This window comes from Rhea pennata, chromosome 7 (assembly GCF_028389875.1).
Source record: "Rhea pennata isolate bPtePen1 chromosome 7, bPtePen1.pri, whole genome shotgun sequence".
NCBI classification, from domain to species: Eukaryota; Metazoa; Chordata; class Aves; order Rheiformes; family Rheidae; genus Rhea; species Rhea pennata.
In genome coordinates this window covers 124,900-148,020 of record NC_084669.1, presented here as the reverse complement: position 1 = coordinate 148,020, position 23,121 = coordinate 124,900, and the positions used below count along the sequence as shown (strand labels likewise).

The following is a 23,121-nucleotide window of genomic DNA, read 5'->3' as shown; positions in this document are numbered from 1 at the left end:
AAGGGAAGGTACATGTCCTCCTTCACTTTATGTGTAAAGCCCAGGAAAGAAGACTACACTGGATGACGATACTGACGTTGCAAAACGCTCACTGTGTGTGTCTAATGCGTTGTAACTCCCAAAATAGGAATATGAACAACTGAAGAACAAAGCCCTGTGCATATAGTTAATCTTTCACGAAAGCTCTTCCATTTCTGCTATCTTCCATATCCCTCATGATAAACCTTCCTTACAATTTCTTGGCATAATCACTTCTGTATTGTCAGATCCTTTCACTTTTTTCCCCCCATTAACTTTAGATCTTCCTACCTGAACCCCTCAATATCATCTGAAACACAAGGTTTTTCAGTAACACAGGTCCAAAGCTTAGCTCTAACAGCATCAGCTGATAACATTCCCATTGAGTCATCATGAAAACTGACAATTCCAAATCTCCATCCTAAACTTACACGTACTCTGAAAGTAGCCTTCTGAGAAGTAAATTTCTTTAGAAAAACTTTTTGAAAACAGTGTGTGTTATATGAGTTGGAACAACATATTGATACTTTGGCTGACTCCTTCAAGTAACTCCAATAAATGAGAAAAAAGTTCCGTTTAAAACATTCAAAATAATGTGGTCACTTACTTTTTTTAGGTTTTGTTACCTTCCTAAACACAGTATCATCATACAGGAGACAAAATCTGCATGCTGCACGGCAGACATCCCACACGCCTTGTTTTCGTGCAACTTTTGCCAAATCTGCCCAAAGTCTAATTCTATCAAAGAAAAAGTAGATCGTTTTATGATCAGAATTATTCTCTACATTTTAGGATCCATTAAAAAGCACATCGACAACTAAGATAGAATTTTAAATCTAATAAAATTAATTATGATTAATAGATGCAAGATACTTTTATCGGTAGCAAAAATAAGTAAACTGGTATCCAGCTTTCCATTAAAACACAGAAAGAATAGAGCTATTAATTACTTTATTCATTTTAAATCAAAAATCCTTTTGGCTTATGAAGAGTGGAAAAAAATGGTTATGTTGAATAATAACTATGCTGAAATTTCAAAACTTGTGATATAGCCCTAACTATCTTACAGAATAAATTACACTAAATTAACATGCTCCATTTCAAAATCAGCGTTTAGAATTTCAAAATGCATCTTGAAAACAAGATTAGAGTTCAGTACATTGTCCTAAAAATTTTTAATGCAGCAAAAAGAGAAGCATTGTCTTCTTAATAATTTATGATAAAATAAAACAAATACTTCAAAAGAAAACTGAGATTTTTCCTACGAATGACTTTTTCTGGCTCTCAATATGGATTATAGTAAGGATGTAAAGAGACACTTCAGGAATGTTTCAGTTGCACATCAAGTTGTTCAGTCTTCCAGCTTTAATCCACCAATTCTTCCGTGTGTTTGTTTCAACACAGTAGATGAGTTTATGTGTGCATGTGAGAGGAAAAATACAATTACGCCTACTATCTGAATTTAATGGAACCATTCAGACGTAAAGTTAAATGCATGCTTAAATGCTTTGCCACATCCGACTGAAGTGTTCAGCCTCTTAAAAGTTACAACCAAGTAACTTAAAAACTGCAAAAAGAACACTTACTTAGTTTACATTTCTACACAAGAAAGAGATATTTCTTTCCTATTACCTATCTTTGTCATTTTCATTTCCTAAGCGCTTCAAATGTCCATCTGCTTCCTCCACACTTTTAATATGATGTTGTGCTTTTGCACTGAGGTAACTTATTTGACTCCTATTTTTACCTGAGGAAACTTCAGAAAGAAAGAATTTAAGACAATTTTTAAATATAACAGATGAAAAAGCACATGAAGGGAATGCATTTTGGGTCATAACTGGTTTCTGAACCATTTGAAATCCAATCCTTTTTGCAGTCCTTCAAACTTTCCTAAAAACAAATGAACAAAGTAAAAAAATTCACACTAGTCTTCATTCTTTTTTTTTTCCTGTATCTTCAGATGTAACTGTCATGTGCAGACACTGGCTTATGGCTGTTTGGCCCCCAAATTTCTCATGTGTTACTCTTCTGGGAGAACACGCGTTGCTCTAATCAAGCCCCAATCAATAGGGAATGGATTTAGTAACAATCAAAGTTGATATTCTTGCTGCATTTTAAGAACACAAATCCATTCAAATGCATTTTTAATAGGTCTTAATGATATATTTTTTTAGCTCTAGAATACTGATTTTGTTATGCTTAATCAACAGGATATAAAGGTTTGGGCAAAAATATTAAACAGAGAAATAACCAACACTGATGGCAAAAAGATGCAAGAAAAGAATGAGCTGGGCCCTGAGGTCGAAAAGATCTCCAGTGACAGACACATCAAAGAAAGATTACTTTTGCAGTATAATGACAAAAAGGAGATGCTCTGTATTAGAATACAAGTAACTTGATGCAACTGGAAAATCTGATGAGTTTGGACGTTCACTTGAATCTACACCATAGTCCCTGACATAAGATAGACTTAGTAAACTTTAATTTCATCTCAAATAATCTGTCATGTAGCAGCAGTAACTACACAGGAATGTAAGAATTTCTGACATTAAAATCTATGTAAGCAAGTTCACCTATATTAACTATGTTCACTCAAAATGAAAAGGAAGAAATATTTATTATTATTTTTGTTTAAAGTACTTTGCAATGTATCATCCAGCTAACAATAGGGTTGGGTTATGTAACTATGCACCCAGATCCACCAGTAGAAACTGTTTAGTATTAATACATGACAGTAATTTCACATAAGGTTGTGGGTAAAGAATTGTGGGTTAAAGAAAGCATGTTATTTTCTGGATCTTTGGGTACAATTCTCATTAAAATAAGTTAAGCATATACATCAAAAAAGAATGAAATGCTGATGCATTTATTTGAGTACCGTATGTATTAAAATATGGAATTTAAAACAAATCTGATGCATTGTCCCATACTATGCCCTTTAATAATATAGCTGCTTATATATTTTTTTCATTTCTTCAGTAAGTTCATTGTAACTGAAATGTCATAAAAAAGCAAAAATCTGTTTATCTGACAGCCTGCAGAGCTGTCAAAACTTTCAAAATAAAATTTTAAAGAAAGTTTTACCAAATAAATATAAGGTATTGCAATAATTATCTTTTAATGATCTTACTCATTTTAACTACTTAAATTGGAAGGCAAGTGTGTTGTAATGCTTACTCTGAAGTCTGGATATAATTTTGCAGTTGTCAAATAAAATATCAGATCAAGTAGAAATACATGTTTATTTCTAATTTTCTTCATTGCATAAATATAATGCACTTTATCAGCAGGCAGTATTTGCTATTTTTAAAGTTTATTTTTAATTTATACAGAAAGTTTATTATATGTTAACTGGAAAGTTTTATCCAGCTCATATTAATTCCTGTATGTCCAGAATTAATGATTTAAAGCAATCTCTGGAAGTGTTTTTAAACCAAAAAACTTTCACATAGTTCCATGTCCTGCATGAAGTGCAATTACTCATTTTGTATGTAACACACTTACTTTTAAGTCATTAGCTGGTCAAGCTTGAAACCAGAATATGAAGGGGTAAAAATTCTGGCCTAAATGAACAGAGGGCATGAGAGAACTGCATGGTCTTTTGTCACCTAGCAGACTGCTTTGACAGCTACAGGATTCCTTCTGTAGCTTTCCTTTTCCCCCAGTAATCTCCAAACTGGGGGCACACTGCAAATACTCAGGAAGTTAGTTAAACGAGTCATACTTATTTAACACTACCAAGATAAGGAAAAAAACAGATCAGGCAATACGTAGAATCTGTTCCCTATTGACTCTTCTTCAACAGCAGTCTCTATAGCCACAAAATTAAGGTTTTGGGGGCATAAAGAATGTAAATAATCCATGTTTTGAAAGTGTGAATTCTTATCTAAATCTCCATTAGAGAATGTCAGCTGAGTTCAAAGGGGAAAATGAAAGCATTTCCTCTTATAGTATCATCACCTGAATCTCAGCTCTTCAATGAAGTCAATAGGAACTTTGCCACAGTACTTGGAACCATCACTCCACCCAGTATCATAACTCACTCTCTACATTGCCACTAGCTGTTACGACCCACCTCCAAAATTGAGCAAAGTAAACACAATCAAGTTATATTACCTTTAGCATCATTTTCACTATCCAGGACTATTTGAAATGAATCAGGAGCTAGTGCAAGACCTGCGTTTACCAGAAGGGACCTCTTTTTCCTTACATCATCCTTCTGCTTTCCTTTTTTAGCCTATGTAAAGAAAAGAGCTAACCGTTACAGGTACGTTCAGATAATAATATTCACATTTTTATTAAATTGCTATTTATATACCCTATTTATTAATATACCAGAATGCAGATCATAGAATTTGGTACTTTTGGGCTGTAGAAAATTAAAAAATCTCACACGTCACTCTGCAGTATTACTGTTGTTGAAAGTGACCATAGAACTGAAGTTGTTTTTGACATGAATATTTCAAAAGTAACTGAATACTAAGTACAGTTCATGTTCCTTATGGATCTTTACAGTACATTTTTCGTTGTATAACTTGTCACTATGTTACAATTCTTCAAATAAATTATTTAGAAACCAACAATAACATATTTTATCTGTAGTGCAATAACTAAGAATTACTATGAAACATTAAAATTCCTAGGGCACCCAGAACTGGCAGAAGTTAAAGGAGGCCTAAGTATTTTTATTAAATATAATTAAACAGATTAAGTTCCTTGTGAAGCTTACATTAGCAAAATTTTAAATCTAGACCAAAAATCTTTACATTTCTTTGTTCTAATGATAACATATCAATCTTTCTAGCAGCCTTCCAGTACTGAATTTTAGGTTCAGTGACACATATTAATTTCTGTGTATCTCCCAAAACTGATACATGGCTGAAATTTCTGTAAGTCAGCTTACCAACATTTGCAATTATAACTTCTGCTCATGTGCAGACACATCACAACAGAATTAGATGCAATAACTCTCGACCATGACTCTCACTGGACTTTAGATTATATTATTTAGCATTTGTGCTTTCAGTTTCATATTTTAAGTTTGACATAATGCTGAATTATTCAAAGGCAGTGAGGATACTTAGCTCTCTGGCCACTGCTCCTGTCATTACTAAAAAAAAAGTCCCATACAACAAAATCTTTACTGTCAACATACAAAACCATAAATACCCGAGCTGCTTTTTTGCAGATGAAAGTTGTGGCAAATTAAAAGAATTCACTTTTATTTTTTGTAAAAATGAGCACTGGAACGTAACTGGAAAAAATTATCTATACCAACCTTTAAGTCTTCAGAGTGTGAAGTAATGTGACCACCACAGACAGAAGCCATAGGGCTTGTCAGGACAACAAAACAATGTTAATTTTCCTGAAAGCAAGTGAATGTTGGCTCCATCAATAAGCGTATCTACTAAATAGCTTTCCTCTACCAGACTTTAATAAGCAAACTATTTCAGCTACTGAGTTTATTCTTTAAGATTACCTGTTCAATCATCATCACTGCCTGATCCTCTAGACGCTCAGGCGATCTATACAGCATAGCGCATAAATGAAGACGGTTAAAAGTCACTCTTAAATGTTCTCGATACTGCCCATTGTTATCTAGATGTACAGCCTTCTGCAAATGTTCTATAGCAGCTTCAATTCTATCTCCATCTTCTTCAATACGAGCAACTTCCATGTGAACTTGGCAACGTAACAAAATCAACATGCTAAGGCATAAGAATTTAAATGTAACCTGTTATAATAAGGCAAAACACAACTCTTTAGACCTAAAAATTACCCAAAAGTTTGACTAATTAAAAGTGACTCCTGCATGCAAAAAGACATTCCCTTTTTAACCGACTTGTCTCTTTCAATTTCACTGTCATGTCTTTTTAATGAAATGATTAAGGAAATTTAACTGCATTTTTCTTCTGTAACTCTGCACAAGAAAACATAGCCAGGAGGGAGCAACGCATTTTGCAAAGTGACTGATTTTAGGTATTATTAGCAGAATTTCTTCAGTATCACACCTGCCATTCAGAAGCTCCCACTTAGGCATGTGAATCAAGTCATCAGATTTTCAAAAATATGTATAAATTTCCAGTGAGAGCACAATGCACTGGATAATGACCACTTTTTGTAATATTTCACTCTCTGTTCATGACTTCTAAACAGAAGCAAAGTAATTATGAAAATCTAGTCCTGATTGTACTAGCACAGCAGTTTTCAAAATGTGACTCTACACTTCACCTCATTATAGGTGTGCACACCCACTGCAGGCTGTGCCTTTGCCCAGATATTGCTGAAACCACTCTATAAAGTCGACATGTTTTCAATGAAGGCAGTATGCTCTCCAGGCTCAGGTACACTGTGCTCCCTATTTATGATCTGCCCAGGAGGCTATTCATGGCACCTGTGGAGCAGTACATGTTATTCTAGTTGATTTCCAGACAGAAAGCAGGAATCAGGTAATTGAAAGAGATGTTGTGAAGAACAGAATACAAGAAAGTTGAAGGCCTCTGCAGTATCAAATGTCACATCACAGAACTCAGGTATGTTCATACCAGAGCTAACTTCACCGAGCAGCAAGTACTGCCCTTATGCTGCTGACCAAGATAGTAACAGTTCCTCTTACAACCAAAGCAAAAATGAAGGGCTTTGATGAAAAAGGCGTATTAATAGGGACAAATGACTGATATCAAAGCCACATATGTTGCAATTGCATTCCTTCTCTTAAAGTATAAGAAATGCCTCAAACAGTATAGAAACAGGGACTTATCTGGCCAATGCAGAGCTGCTTATTCAGCTTTCTGTTTCTTATTAAGAGATCACTTATCAGAAGCTACCTAGTGTTCTGCTCAAATATCAAACTATGTCCATTCTAACAGTAGCTCTATCACTAAGGTTATGATATTTGTTCTTAATCAGCAGCCAAGTATAGGTCCAAATTTAACTAAGAATCACATGCTTAGGCTCACTAGTTCCACTCAAGTTGATGGAAAAGGTGAAATTATTTAGGTGCTTCAGGTTAAGTATAACATAATTTGGAGCATTAGAAGAGGAAATGTCTCAGATGGTGAAGAATTTATCTAAAAAACCTATTTACCTTATATAGTAGGTTTTTCAATTAAAAACAAGCATCACAGAAGATACAGAAAATGCTGTCTTGCAAGAAGTATCTCTTTTGATTTATAATACAGAAGCCCTGATGTTTTTCAATCAATTTTTAATTGTACATTTTTACCAAATAAAAAACAAATTAATACCAGGATACAGATCATATTCCAACATATTTACTCATACTGCAGCTTTGCAATTTTCTGGCATAGTTTTGATCACGTACAGTAGTTTTTGCTTCTTATCTTGAACTACAATATTTGCTATACACCATTAAACAACGTGAGATTTTGTTTGAAAGGAAGCTAGTTTCCAATGATAAAAGAGGAAATGTAAGTAATAGGCACATATTAATTCATTACTAGCTACTGGAAAATTTTCAAAGATACTTAATATCATATAGCTTGGGCTTTTCAATGAGTTTTATGACATGTTTAAATGGCTTAGCCCAGTATCAAGGTCCATATTTTCTTTCAGTCATTACAGTTTTCAAAGTAACAAATAAATAAAATGCATAGCATAGAAATTACCTGTCAATCTCTTCTAGGACTTCAGCAATCGATAGCAACGGCTTTCGCACATGTTGATGCAAATTGTGTTGTAGTAGCGGTAAGCACAGATTCCATTGGGTAGTACAAACAACCTGAATTACATTGGGATCTCCCAATCGAATTGCATGTTGCAAGGTTATTTCAAGCTTTTTTATCAATTTCAGCTGATTCTATGTAAGAGAAAAATTACTTAAGACAGATTGCATTAAATAAATACGACTTCTTATAGGTTACTCCAAATTTCAATCTTAGGGCTGTTTTCAATAGAAAGCCACTACTCAGCCTTCCGATTTCTGAGACTTTCATAAACAGCAAGCGTAGTTCTGTTTCATGCTTTTGTTTGTTTGTTTGCTTGCTTTAAATTTTAGACATTGATAACCAAGGAATATTTCCTTTAGGTACTCCATGCTGCTATTATATATTTCAGGCAGAAGTCTGTCAGCTATTCCCCTTTTTTATGATAAACAAAAATTGATAATTGTAAATTATTTACAAATTGGAAGAGCTTTGCCTCCCTTTTAGGTACTAAGCTAAAAATGTAGCATAGGAGGGAAAAAATATTATGAACAGATTTTGACATACTGTCAATTAAACTATGTTCCTATTAAATTAGAAAGCAAATCCTTACTTGTGTTAAGGGACACTAATTAAAGTTCTTCATAGAGGTCACACAATAAATAAACCAACAAACAGTTGCATATACCATGATAGGAACATTCAGAAATACCTAAATGTCCTATATTAGTTCTTTTTCATAATCTGAAGAATGCATAAAAATATGAAATATAAAAATACAAAAAACACAAAATAGGAAAATAAAAAAGATGACTGGCCTTTCTGCATCCCAAAATAAGAACACTCATAGGTAAGAGTAACTTTATGCACTAATACTATTCTTTTGATACTCTGAATCATAACCAAGTCATCTTGACCATAAATATTTAAGACAATCTTCCTTCATGTGACAATTGCTCAGGAACAACCTGCATTTCTCTGAAATAAGAAGCTGTAATGATATCACCTATAATATTCATTAACACATCTCCAGTAAATATAAAATATGGAAACAACAGAGTATTGCCTTTGCATGCCTCAGACCTACCAAATTCTTTCTTGTGAAGTAACGTATTTACAACCCTCTTTCATCAAACTGAACACTTAAGGGAAGAACACATGACTGCTGGTTACTTTTCTCAGTGTTCTTTTTGGCAGTCCAGTCAGAAAGAATACAGATTTTAAAGCAATTTCTGAGCAGCAAAATGGAATTAAGATACACAAGTCCAATACAATTTTCCATGTTTAAAAAAAATTAGAACATGTATGTTTCTCTCCAAGTTAATGTTAAAGAACATACCTCAACAACTCCTTTGCTATAAGTCATAATTTTAGTGCCAAGTTTCTGGACTTCATATTCATATTCCAAGCATTGTATTTCAATAAGTCTCCCTGGATCCTACGAAGCATTAATGTACAAAGTGCTATACTTTTAATAAATAAAAAGGACCATGATACAGACTAAAACCATGTAAACAATTACACTACAACAACATCCTACTTCCTTATTGAAAATCCCACTAAACTAGCTTATTAACTGGAAAAGTAAAATAGGTTTAGAATTTGACATCTGAACATTAGCTACTTTAAGTCAGAGCTGCAAAATATTTTTATTGAGGTTTTTAAAGTTGTTCATTATTAGCTTTGTAATAGGAAAACCAGTGTACACTTGACTTTCCCTACGATACTACAATTTGATTGCCATTCCAAAAGATTCTTGCTTAACAGAGGCTTTAAAGAGATACATGGCTGGCATACATGAGAACTAGTTGAGCCAGAAAGGAATCAACTTGACAGATCATGCAGTTTCTAGAGTGAAAAAATTTTTAACACTTCAGTAAAACTGTAGCTATTACATCATACAAATTACATGAATGTATTATCTCATACACTTTACAATTGGCTTCCTGTGGAGCGGTAAGGAAAGCCAGAGAGCATCTCCATTCATCTGTCATTATGAACCGTAACCAAATTACTCAGCAAGACCTTTGTCGTTTTAACATCTCCATGACTTGAAAACAAATGAAATCTTGTAAAATTTAAATGAATACAGTACTGCTAATATCACAAAAAGACAAACATACATAGACAGAATGGATGCTATGGCTCAAAAATCTGTTGGCATTTTGCAAAAGGCAAAGAATTGGAATTTAACAGAGATTTCTCTCACTTTACTATGAAGAAGTCTCAGACAAAATAACCCTTGGCAGTCTCAAGATGGCCATTTTTGTTCATATTACCTCCAAAGGAGAAGAGAAGGTTGAAATAGAAGCAAGTCTCCTCTACTGCTATCATGGAAGGGATACTTGCTAGTGCTATCTATACAAATATGCAAACTAAATCCTGGAGAATCCCTCACCTAGAGGATTTAAAAATATCTTCCAGTCTAATACTACAAAACCGTGCATAACCTTAGATTTGGCAGAATTTTTCAGGGAAAAAAAAAGAGCTAAAGGTAGATACCTGGAATAGAAAATTTCAATGAGGACAGGTATCAAGTTATAAGTAACTGAAAGTAGGATCATTGCAACAAAAATTGGAGTGACATGTTTGACAGCATTTGCCACAGTGTATTAGCACATATGCATGATTTGGGCAAGTAAAAACTTACACATGGGGTTCACAACACCAGTAGGAACTCTTTCACAGTTTACCATGTCTGAAAAAATTATGTATTCTCTGAATACAGTGGTGAATAGTTCTGCTTCTCAACAGAGAAGGAATGGAAAAAAATAAAGCTCGGATCTGGCTGGAGGTAAGAATCAACAAGGACACATACAAAGATCATTTCTAGGGGAGACCACACAAAATTTCCATCTAGGAATATGCTTTACTTTTGAGAAAAGGTAACAACTTAAGGATTATTTTCTTGCAAGCTTTTTTGAACTGTTCCAACCACCGGCTCCCTGATCATGGTCTAGACAAATGATCTGTTTTCTTCTCATCAAAATTAGGATTCACACGCTGTTTCTCAAGGTATTCATAAAGATCAAAGTGAATGTACGTAACATTAATTGCTTTTGGTGCTTTTATCTTGGTGACTGACTACAACCTCAATGTGTTAACTTGTTAAATCTTCAAAAGCTGCAGGCAATATATAAATTCCCACTCAGGAGCTAATTCCAATCAAAGCACTCCACAGAAGACATTTCAAAAAAATACAGGGAAAAATTTACATCCAACAGTTATTTGCAAAAAAATTACGTTACTGCTAATTATTCTGTTCTGTTTATACTCCACCCTCTGAACATCTTTTTCCAAGTTTACAAATAGATCACTTACGCAAGTAACCATTATTAATCAATCAGTATTATAAAGACAGATAGTAGATCCCAGAATTATGAGTATTATTATTAAAGCATAATTAAGATGGAAAAAAAATCAACACTAATACTGATACTTACAGTAATTTCAGCTCTCTTCAAATCAAGGATACAGTCATAAGCAAGCTTGATGCAGTTTGCTTTCACAGAAAAACGAGCCAATTCCAGAATCAAAGGAATCCTTCAAAAATAGAAAAATGTCACTTCAAATAAATCTGATATTGCTCTTTGAAGGAATCAGAAAAATGCTATATGAAAGTAACTTCATCAGTGCAATTTATATGGGACCTTTGAAGTCATCTGAATATCAGAAGGCATGTGATTTAATACTCACAGTGCTCACAATCAATAAGGCTATACTACAAAGATTAAAGATGGCTAAATGACAATACATAGAAAACAGCTGCTTTCTGGAAAATAATTAGTAGACTTTAACACACACTTGCAAAGATTGTTTCTGAAGAACAAAAAAAAAAGAATGAAACACTTTCAGTACAAATACAACGAAATAGCAAAAACTAAATTGATGATTATCCTGCAAATGCAACACTGTCAACTGGCACACATTTTAATACAATCAGGTGCAATGCTCAACTGTTCAGTAACTAAGAACATAACATAAACAGCAGGAGACTGGGTTCTAAATGTTAAGAATCTCAGTAAGCCATCAACCAACCATAGCGTATTGTCTGGCCTAAGAGCAGTAATGAGATGCCTGGATACAGTCAAGAGAAGATTGATCTTGGGTAAAAATGCAGTATCACTTCCATATGAAACAGTTTTGATGTAACTACTGAAATACAGAGTTCAGTTTTTCCTATATTCAAACATCATGCTGGAAAATTGGCAAGGGCCCAAAGAAGAGCTAAAAATGAAATAAGATCTGAAATACACTCATCCAACTAAAGCATCTAAGACATTTTAAAATCTCCTTCTATCAACAAGTTAAGGAAAGATTTAATCATGTTACACAAACAGTAATATGGAAAAAGATATTTATTTTGGAGCTCTTTAATCTAGCCTAATAGGACCCTCGTCATTTTATATAACACTATATAACATTAATGCAATACAAACTATTTTAATGACTCCACTTTCTTCAAAGTCAACAGCAATTTTGTCGATGGCTTCAACAGGAGCAAAAGTAGGTTCAAATTCAACTTTTAGGGGGCTACAACAAGTGAAACTCACTTTTTACTGAGAACAGATGCTGGAGGTACATCATATTGTTTCATAAGTTCATACACAGAATTCAGATTTGTGGTGGCGTCTCTTGGAAAGTCATCTGCATGCCACTGCCTGCAATACATTAGGTATTGATTATAGTTTTTCACAAGACAACAGTTCATATTTTAAATACAGTATTTCATATTTGTGATGCAAAGTCATAACATTATAGTGGATGGTTCTTAGTCCCTTTAAGTGAGACATCTGGATTATAAAATATCAAATAAAAAAGAGATCATGTCAGCAATACCTGCTTATGTACTCTGAGTAAGTCACTCAGTGATGATGAGATGTCAAGCAAGGACACTCCAGAATGAGAATTAGTGTTTCACATGGTAAATTTTAATATAAAAGCAAGGGAAATGGTGCGCTAAACTCCTTTCCTCTAATATCAACATAAACTATTTCATTTTAAAAAAAACAGAATTAGTGCTTTAGAAAGGGGAAGTGTTGAGACTATGAAAACAAAATGAAGGGAGAATTTTGTTATGAAGTCCAGTTTGCATAACTATTTCATGCCTTTAAAGTTTATAATTTTTAAAAAGGATTATGCTTCACATTGTTGTGGCTCACTCATTATACTTCAGGCGCAATTCCCCCAGTTCATCTTCACTCTCTTACGCATGACTTGTGTACTGAACTGTTATTTCATGGACACAACAATATGTCAGTCTCCTTTTAATTCTTTTCATCTAGAATCTTGGTACAATTTACACTCTATTGCATATATTCCCAACGAACTATTTCACCTTTTAACTGAAGCTGTTTGTTGCAACAGACTGAGTATCACTACTCAAACTGCTATTCAAGGTTTCCTTTAGATAACAATCTTTGTAGTGGATTTTTCTCCTGAAATAAGAAAGATCAGACTCTGACCCTGCATCCATAATATCGAGCACCAAAATATAAGAGGAAGGATAGATTTTAATACTTACAATTTTATCATCTGCATTTTATAAATAATTGACAAGTGGATAGACTTTTCTATTTCCTTCTCTGCCTGGGAAATATCCATTAGTTGGTGATATATCTATAAAATAATAATTAAATTATTAATTGACTAAATAAACCGACAAAGGACAGACACTCAACAGGGATAAAATAAAGCAGGTATGCTGACTGTAGACTTTTTCATGGACTTTAAGAACACTGAAACTACTATGATAGCCTATGATGTTCTGCATATATCCTACAAAGATCATCATCTAGTACAGCTATTCTAATTTTCACATGCTGAGGATCAAAAGGATTAACAAAGATCTCAATGAGGAATTAACATCTGAGTTAGAATTCTAACTAAAGCACCTTCAATAACATTTTATGATAGCACTCATTCTGAAATCATCTCACCCAGGGGCAGGTAATAAGTCCTACTTGAATTTAGCTGTAAGTATAAATTAAATATAACAAAAATATAAATAATTATAACAAACAGTAGTTACATCAATTTAACTCTACAGTTACATATTAAACATATGCATAATACTTGCATTGGCTGCCATAATGATCTTCCACAGTCTAACAAAGATGGCAATACGATTGCCCCTCTTCAAGCTTTTCCTGTAAGGCTAGTCTAATCAATTGTTTTGCTTTTTACTGCATCTAAACTGTGAGGAAGGCTGAAAATATATCCCAAATATAATTTAAAAATTATTTTTAGGCATGTCCCTTCCCTATACGATTTCCCTTCTACCCTTCCCTTATCCTTCCCCAGATATTCTTCCTCCTAAGCTGTGGATTCTTTACAAAGTACTTTTTTTTCCAACATAATGTTACTTAAACTGTAACAGAACACTAAGTTATTGCACAACTTAAGTGTGCTGCTACTAAAGCACTCAGCACGGTAGAACATACTTCTGTAGCCCTGCTGAGATACACAGCCCAGGTGCAATTTTAGACGTACCTTATTTTTCTATTTAAGGCCGCTGTTAGGTAGATTAGTTCAACAGTGCTTATGAACAAGATACAGAAGTCATTCCGACTTTGCTTAAATGTTATTGCTTCATTATTATTGTGCCTCTGAAAGGCCCTACATTGGTTCTCTTGATTCAAATGTTAGAGAAGACATATTTGAAGCGTACTCTTTGAAATATAATAATTGGAAATGTAGAGAAATATGACAACAGATAGTGAAGCAGGGAAGAAGGAACATGACTGCATGTAATTCCCAAATTTATCTAACACTATGCATTCACCGATTTCTACTCATCACGTTCATCCTCACCCTCTTATTTACCAAATTAAGGGCTTCCAAGAGATGTGAATTAATAGTCCATGCTCTGACTCCCAGAACCCTTTATAATGTCAAATTGGGCCATCTGAGTATTTTTCCACGTGAAAAAAAGGCAACAGAAGCTAAATAAAGCCTGGTATTTACATTTCTAACGGCATAAGGAAGGTAAATTACATCTGATACACCTACTGTGTTAACTATAACCAAATAGAATTATTTTTAATGATGTAACAAGTATCAGTAGTCATCCCTATAATACTATGCTGTAGTAGTATAAATAACACGGAACATCCTCACACTGCAGTTGGGAGCTCTTTAGCTTACAGTATCAAAAGCATAAAAGCTGCACAGATATAAGCTGTATATTATATATACACACTGTATCATTTGGTAGTTAGAGCATTTGAATAGAGGAATCAAAACATGTAATAATTATAACAATCTTCTGAAATGTAGCAAAGCTCCTGGCTTAAGGATAAAAATTTTTAAAAAATATATTTTACAGTATTACCATTAAAGAAAATATTTGCGAGTATTTATCTGGAGCATTTTCTTTAATAAAGATTGCTGCAGTAGATGAAAATTCTTCTGCTTCTTTCATTTTTGAAGCATCGAGGAAGCACTCAAGTAAATTTCTGTAGATCAAATAAAATATTTTTATTAAATATTTATGAATGCTTTCATGTTACCTAAAAATGATCTCATTTGTATTTATAAAGAGATTCTGTATATTCAAGATTTCACTCCTAAATTCAGTGCTATACAAGTGATTACTATGATAACGCATTGATTCTCAAAACAGAGATATCCTCTAACTTCTATGCTTTTGTTTCTTCCAGAAGACTATAAGGCTGTTAGTGTCCACTTATTACAAAACACATCTTGGAAGAGGAGATTTTTGTGAGCACTCTTCACAATAGGCCCCTTAGAAGGAAAACAATTAATGATTTGAAGTCATAAGAGAAAGACATTTCAGTGAGCTGCATTCTAAGATTCAATTATTGTAAAGGTTAGTACTTCAAAGCCACCAAGTGAAAGAAAAATATTCACACTGGAAACTGCAGCATACCTAATTGATTTCCAGTACTTCATCTGATTTCATTGGAAAATACCGTGCGATTCCATTAAATGGAATACAAACAAACGTAAGAAACAGAAATGTACATGCTACCAGTTGTCTCACAATACAAATATATTATGCACTTACTAGTTCTCATCAACACCTCTAAAAAGGTATGTTTTGGTATTAAAAGCTATACACACAATATATTACATAGCCTTTAGCATACCATTGGAATGTTTTGTTATTTAATTCTTGAATTCCCTCCACTTTCAGCTTCAGAAAAAAAATAGAAGAAATGGTACATGGCAATGAAAAACAAGTCACAGACCAACCAAATAGAAAATCTGACAAAGAGAAATAGAATAGCACAACCAAAAACCACTGAAACAAAGTAGTCTGGTCTTGAAAAAAAAACAGTGCTCCTAAAACTGCTTATCTCAGTTCAGTTCTATACTGAACTCACTGCTGTGAAGAGCGCTCAATGTTTATACTCTGACATTATTCAGAAAATCTATGAATGGTAATACACCACTGATAACAGTTAGTAGCAATACAAATGTGTATAATAGTACAGACGGAGAGCTGCTTTTGAGATTTGCTAGTATTTTTCTTTATTTTTTTCAAAATTTCCCTTTACTTGTTGTTTAGAAAAAAAATTAGTTCAGTTGTATAAAATTATCAATAACAAATTTACACAACTGTATATTATATAAACATCTTTTTTTTCTCGCTTTCATTAGTCAGAAAATTTAAGCTGAGACTCAACACCTTCTTTGCCTCAGTTCTCACCAAAAAGGTCTCCTTGCCCTTTGTGCTTGGCAAAAGGGTTCAAGGAGCAGCAGAGCAGCTCTGCTGAAACAGAGTTGGGGGTCATGCCGGACAGCAAGTCAAACACCAGCCACCAGCGTGCCCTGGCAGCAGGGAAGGCTGGCAGCATCCTGGGCAGCACTAACAGGAGCACTAACAGATCAAGGGGAATTACCTCCCTCTCCTCGGCACTCCTTAGACCACATCCAGGCTCCTGCACCCAATTCTGAGCCCCCAGTACAGGCAAGACATGGACAAACTGCAGTGAGCTCAGTGGAAGGCCACCAAGATGCTCTAGGGGCTGAAGCACTTGTCCTGTAAAGAAGGGCTGAGGGTTCATCCTGGGAAGAGGTGCTGATCTGACAGCACGCCCCCAGCACCTATAGGGAGGTTATCAAGAAGATGTAACCAGAAGACGTAACCTACTGCCGCTGCAGCGCTTGGCAGTAGGAAACACGCATAAATTGAAACAATAAAGGTTCAGACTGGGTATATGTAAAAACTTTCTCCCCACGAGGACAGTCAAGCAGTGGAGCTCATAAAGGTTGTGCAGTCTCCATCCTTGGTGACTGCAAGACCCGACTAGATAAGGTCCTGAACCTGACCCCACAGCTGAACCCCACCCAGCTCTGAGCAGAAGATTAGATTAGCAATCTTTTGAGGTCCCTTGCCACCTTAATTGCCCTATGATCCTAAGATATAAACTAGTTATCAATACTATAAAGCATCTGTCAGGTTTTTTTGGAAGCAACATAGCACCTAGGTACTGAATGTTTCTCACATTTTTGGAAAAGCTCGTGAAAACAGACATAATTGCCTCTGTTTCAATTCTGCTGTGCGTTCTAGGTCTCAGAACATTCAAATTACCTATGATTTTCTGTCCAACCAACATTTTTTTGCTCCCAGTGATTTTCTTGCCTTTTTTTTTTTTTTTTTTTTTTTTTTTGAGGTTTGGGATACGATTTCTTTCACTGAAATTAGATACTGCAAATGCAACAAATCTGTTTGCATTGTGACCAGATTTCTTTCTGACATTGCTTTTTCTTATTGACCATGGACCTATCAGTATTTCAGTCTACATACGCTGCTCAAGCCAGGACCATCTATTCTTATTAGCAAGTAGTTCAGATTATCTAGCAGACAGCTTATAATGTGTATCTCAGTAAAATATGTACTGCAATCAAGGAAAATAATATTAATTTACATACTTTAAAATATGTTCTTTAAATTTGCTTTTGAAAAGTTCAATATACAAAAATAAATAGTTAGCTGCAGATACCAGATTTGTAAACTTACACCTATACTTAAACACAAATTTAACATTTCACCACGTTCTTTTTGTCTGAATTTATAATAATATAATTCTTGTTAGTGAACAGCTGCCATAGACATTGAGCAGATTATACTAATGTATGTCATAATACATCTTATTTATCATTGATCTTGATTTCCATAGCATAGCTCCACTCTAACCCTCACTTCTAAGCTAGGTCAAGAAATTAAGCAATTTTTTATGCTTATTAAAATGAGTTCATAAAAGAATCTGGATACAAACATGACTTACACAAGTCACCCTCAAAAAAAAATTAGTAACAGCCTTAAAAATACGTAAGCCACTCTATTAAAAAAATAATAATAAAATAAAAAAAAAAAAGAAACCCACACACACTGAGGACACACTGCCCTCTACAGCTATCAACTGTATTGTACTAAAATGGGAGAATGATTAAAGCCCTTTCATTGAGAATATGCATATGCTTTGTTATAACTCAGAGCTGGCAACTCAAGCAGTTTCATCAACCTCCTCTCTCAAAGACTCTCACATTTTCAAGAGTTAAAGGTTAAGCACTCTCTTAAGCAGGATCTCACACTACTTAGGAAAATGGTTTCCAAACCTATTTGCTAAAACCCTCTATTCTATTCAAAGATAACATCTCTACACCTTTCTTCTTTTGCCAGAAGTGACCAAGTTAACAGATAAAAATAACTGAATTCTACTATCCAGTCTACAACCCACTGATGATGTCCAGAACTTAAGTGTGTGGATATCTTTATATACACACGGTTCCATGCGTAAAGTGTAGCCAAATTGAGAATATTCATAGCTCAAACAAAAATAAAGGATATTTGGAATAGACATGGATAATTATTTAACCAAAACAGTGCTGTATACATGTCAACATGCTATTCTTACATAAAATTTTATTTAAATGTAATCTACCGAAAAAAGTATTAATTCCTGCAGTCCTTTTAGCTATAGCAGGTATAGCAAAAAGTAACAAAAAACACATCTATTAAAAAACTCTGTAACTGGACCTGTCTTCTAAAACAACATTTAATCCAGTTTCATTTTTCATTTTCACAAGCAACAAGGACTTTTTAGTCATGCTTCATAAGAATATCCTTCAAATGAGAAAATAACTACAATATACCTCTTCAGTCATTAATTTCCTTCATTAAATATCAATTGCTAAAAGTGATGACTAGAATTAATTATTTAATCCAATGTAAATTACACTGCACTTGCTTCTGAATAAGAGAGGTATGCAGAAAAACCTAGACACTTCTTGTATGTATGACATGAAATTGGCTGACAAATTTCAGCTATGACATAGATGGCAATGTGAAAGTTATCTTTTCTGTAGTAGTACATGCCTAAGGCTTATTAAACTTCTAAAATTAAGTTTTTTGCATAATACTAAGAAGACATTCTCTGAATTCTACCCTTTGAAAATTTGCATCTTGAATAACAAAAATCTGTTGGTTTAAATCTTAATAGCCTTGTTTATGCAAGTTACTCTTCATTCTCTTAACTTTTGGCTCTTGTTTTTATTAAGACTAATTAAAGGTAGATCTATTTCATTTATGCTTTGACACATCAGGCCAAGTGGTTATTCAAAGTAGCAGGAACAACCTTTAATTTAATACTGGAAGAAAAAAATCTTCAAATACAACTTGAAGCCTAAATGCCACGTTGATCTCAGAGTAAATATTAAAATGAAGAATCTTTTATACTATGTGCATATCTATATATCTTTTAAAAGTTATGGATTAAAACTTGTATAATATATATATGTAAAATGCTACAAATGAAAAATACGTTATTGAAAACTACCTGAGGTGGCAGCCTCATGCCACATGCACAAAAGGACTGCACACTACATACAGAAAAATACAATTAGACTTACATCATGAGTTCTGCTCTCCATTCGCTGTCTTGCTCTTCAATTTGGTTTAACGCTTTAACAATCTGCAATAGGCTAGGAATAAGGCAATACCGGAATCCAGGCTTAAGATACGGTCTCACAGCTTCCCAGTAAAGGACTGAGGAATTATATATCAAAAAATAATATCTGGAAAGCAAGACTCAAGAATTCAGGATTTCATGAATTTTGATAAAAATAAATTACATGACAATTATTTTAAGACACTTCTAAGAAACTAAAGTTGGAACTTTTCCTGTGTGTTTAGATAACAACTAATCTTAACTCAGAACTGAGGGTACAAGTACTAAAATAAATAATAAGATAATTCTGAAGATTACACTTTATCCAGTAATTAACTACTCAAATAAGCTAACACAGTGCTCTCCTTCTCTATAGCATAAATAGAAAATGAGAAGAAATGTTCATACATAGATGTCTGCCAGGCTTAAACATGCCAGTTCCTTCTCTCTTTAATACTATCCTTACATGTGGCAACACAGCAGTTACAGAGGTGCAGTAACAAATCGGATACAGAATCCACAAAATCAACACCTCCACACACACCAAAGTACCCAGTTAAAATATGAGACATAACCAACTGTGAAAACTTAACTCAGTAACATTTCCTCAGTTTTAAAGGGTAAATCCATTCAGTAGGGCCTACCTTGGATCATGCATTGCAAAGTCTATTGCTTTCAAAAAAAACATCGCAAACTTTTCAAATTCTTCCTAAAGTAGAACAAAAAGCGTTTAGGCAATATTTATATCACCTTCATAAATCACCATGGTATTATTTTCCCATTTCAGTATATTCATATCTCAAATCACCACTACATTATTTTCCTATTTCAGTATGCTCATCTCTCCTTTTTTTTCCCCCAAGCCATTCTCAAATAAAACTTGTGGCCATAACCAGGACTAGTAACATTGCTTACAACTATGTTTGCCTGATGAAGGGAAATGGACTGGACGACCTCTCTCAGGACTCTGAGGGCTTTAGCCCTCCATTTCCTTCAAGTCTGTGAAACATTCAGTGTGGTCTCAAATAAAAGATTTTGTAGTTGTTTTTCTAGTTGAAAAGCTAAATGTGGTCTGAAAACATATCAACATAAAAAGTTAAAAGGTTGACTTTAAAACAATCAGCCTTCTGAAATTTCTTCCAAGTATTTTTCCCCCAAAGTATTTGCAATATAGTCCAATTCAGTTGATAGTTTTGTTTACTCCCATAATACCATTAACATACTTTCATTTGACTTTTCCTGCTCTTGTATATTTTAAAGGACTGAAATCCATGCAGAAATACTCAAAAAGAAACATTTTTAAATGGACTTTAATATAATGTAAGTTTCATAATTTCTCACCAAATTATCAGTAGAGAGTGGAGTGTACAACCGGCCTTGGCACAAGTATGCTCTGCCAATAAATTGGTTTACAGGAAATCTTCCTTTAAAATACATCTGTAGACAGTCATTGCTCATCTCCGGACACCCCAGCTAAAACCAAAAATAGCATTTTAATATTTTTAAACTGTGACAAATAACTGGGTAGGAACTGTAAGTTTTTAAAACTACATCCCTGCTCAAACAATGTAACATATAACAGCATATCCATACACGGACAGTATAGCATAAAGTTACATATCAGATCTGGTACAAAACCATTAAAATTTACTAAAATCTAAAGTCAGACTTTTTCATTCCAAGCATGTAGTGAAATGGCTTCTTTGTTTAACTCGTGAGTTAGTCAGGAGACTAACTCAGAATCCTTTAAAGTATAAAAAAAGCTTTCCCTTTCTTATAGCTATTAGCAGAATTGTTAATAGGCAAAATTCTTAGTGTGTATGCATATATAATTATATATACACACACGCACACGCACACACACACTTTTTTTTTAAGGAAGGACAGATATTAGCCTTCAAAAGTTTGTGTGGATGTCAGTTCTGCATCTCAGTTTCCAGACAACAGATAGAATTTGAGTGGCTTACAGCTAGGAAATAAAAAGTTCTGTTATTAGCTGAAGCTATTCAAGCTCAGTCTACTTGAATTCCGATCTCCTGTACTCACGAATTGAAGATTAATAAATATTTCAAAATTAAAAATCTCTATTATATTTTACAGAACTCAGTTCAATTAGCAACAGTCTTGCATAACTAGAATATTAGCTTTCCTTGCTTTTGCACAGTAGGGACCCTTCATGAAAAAAATTTCATCAATCATAACTGAACTGCTAACGCTAGTTTTTCACAACAAGAAAACAAGGCATGACGAACTACTCAATGTTGCAACAGTATACCTGGCATATTTTGTACGAGTTATAAACTTCACAAATCACAGTTTGCGGATTGTTTCTAAAGAAGTGATGACTTCAGGAAGAAGCTGAGATTTAACTGAAAATGCATGTTTAAACAATTTCTCTGCAAAGACAGAAAACTGAAGTGCAATGTTTTTCCCAGGCATTTCCGGCAATAATTTTAAGTAATGACTTATACCACTATAATTACACTATAAGTCACATAAATGTCTGTTTATTACAAACAAAGTGCCTAAACAACAAAGTAAAGCTACCTGGAGTGCTTGTTCAGCACATAAAACATACAAGTCAGTGCTGAAGTTCTGTGATGAACTGAGTGCAGATTTTCCTGGACTGGCTGATTTGATCAACTCATAAGCATTCTTCAAAGCTTTAACATCTGAAACAGAGAAGACTACAGAATGTAACAATTTATGCTTCAAGGTAGACTGAAAGATGTTTGGTCACATTATTTTAAACCTGCTATATTGCACGTTCTTTCTCTTTTACAGAAAGGAACTGAATGTTCAAGAAAAAATAGCCAAACAAATGTTGCTCAAAACAACATTTTGAAGCATTAATGAGCCCCCTGCAGTTGTAAATCACTAATGTATGCAAACAAGAACGTTAATTATTTCTCAGGCCTGATTCACAGTTTCCTGAAGTCAAAAGGACTCTTTACATTAATATAACTCGTGATTAGATCCTTAAGGCCGTCATTTAAAATAAACCCGACTGGGAGAAAAAAAAAACAGGAAATTAAAAACACATTAGGAGTTATGTATTTTTGCAGCTAAGAAGCACGTCTAAAGCATTCGGAGGAAAAAATGGTTTCATATATATTTAGAAACGCAGTAGATTACGCTCAGGCAATTGGATTTTTTTAAGGAAGAGCTGTATTTCAGGGGTGTGACATCCCCTTACCTCGGTGAGCCTCGGCTGCGAACAGGTGCTCCCCGATCGCCACGTCCATGCCGCTCACACCGAGCCCACGGAGGAGGCTGAGAAGAGAGAGACTTCCCTGAACAGCCACGGGCAGCCGGCGATCAGGCTCCCCACCGGGAGCCCCCCTCTCCCGCCGTTACCGCTGGCCCGCGGCACCGCGCGCGTATCCCGGCAACGCTCCCACAACAGCGGCCCGGGCCGCGCGCGCGCGCGCGCGCTGAAGGCCCGTCACGTGCAGAACCGCCCCGCAGGCGCCGCGGGCCCTCCCAGGCAGCGGCGCTAAGGGCACCGCCGAGAACGGCGT

At 34.6% G+C, this 23,121-nt stretch overlaps 1 protein-coding gene across 1 annotated transcript in view; it reads right to left on the bottom strand.

Annotated features, from left to right (window-relative positions):
- The window catches only part of CFAP46 (cilia and flagella associated protein 46), an 83,447-nt gene extending 60,601 nt beyond the window's left edge, over positions 1-22,846 (bottom strand). Inside the window, exons 1-15 of the mRNA XM_062580369.1 lie at positions 22,797-22,846; positions 22,148-22,272; positions 20,942-21,073; positions 20,245-20,309; positions 19,563-19,727; positions 15,016-15,139; positions 13,207-13,301; positions 12,236-12,343; positions 11,126-11,225; positions 9,022-9,120; positions 7,647-7,837; positions 5,498-5,726; positions 4,135-4,255; positions 1,651-1,774; positions 626-756 (exon numbers count right to left, since the gene is read on the bottom strand). Coding sequence (XP_062436353.1) covers positions 626-756; positions 1,651-1,774; positions 4,135-4,255; positions 5,498-5,726; positions 7,647-7,837; positions 9,022-9,120; positions 11,126-11,225; positions 12,236-12,343; positions 13,207-13,301; positions 15,016-15,139; positions 19,563-19,727; positions 20,245-20,309; positions 20,942-21,073; positions 22,148-22,272; positions 22,797-22,845 — 1,858 coding nt within the window. The 5' untranslated portion in view covers position 22,846. The remainder of the gene's footprint in view (positions 1-625; positions 757-1,650; positions 1,775-4,134; positions 4,256-5,497; positions 5,727-7,646; positions 7,838-9,021; positions 9,121-11,125; positions 11,226-12,235; positions 12,344-13,206; positions 13,302-15,015; positions 15,140-19,562; positions 19,728-20,244; positions 20,310-20,941; positions 21,074-22,147; positions 22,273-22,796) is intronic.
- Between the last annotated feature and the right edge of the window lie 275 nt (positions 22,847-23,121).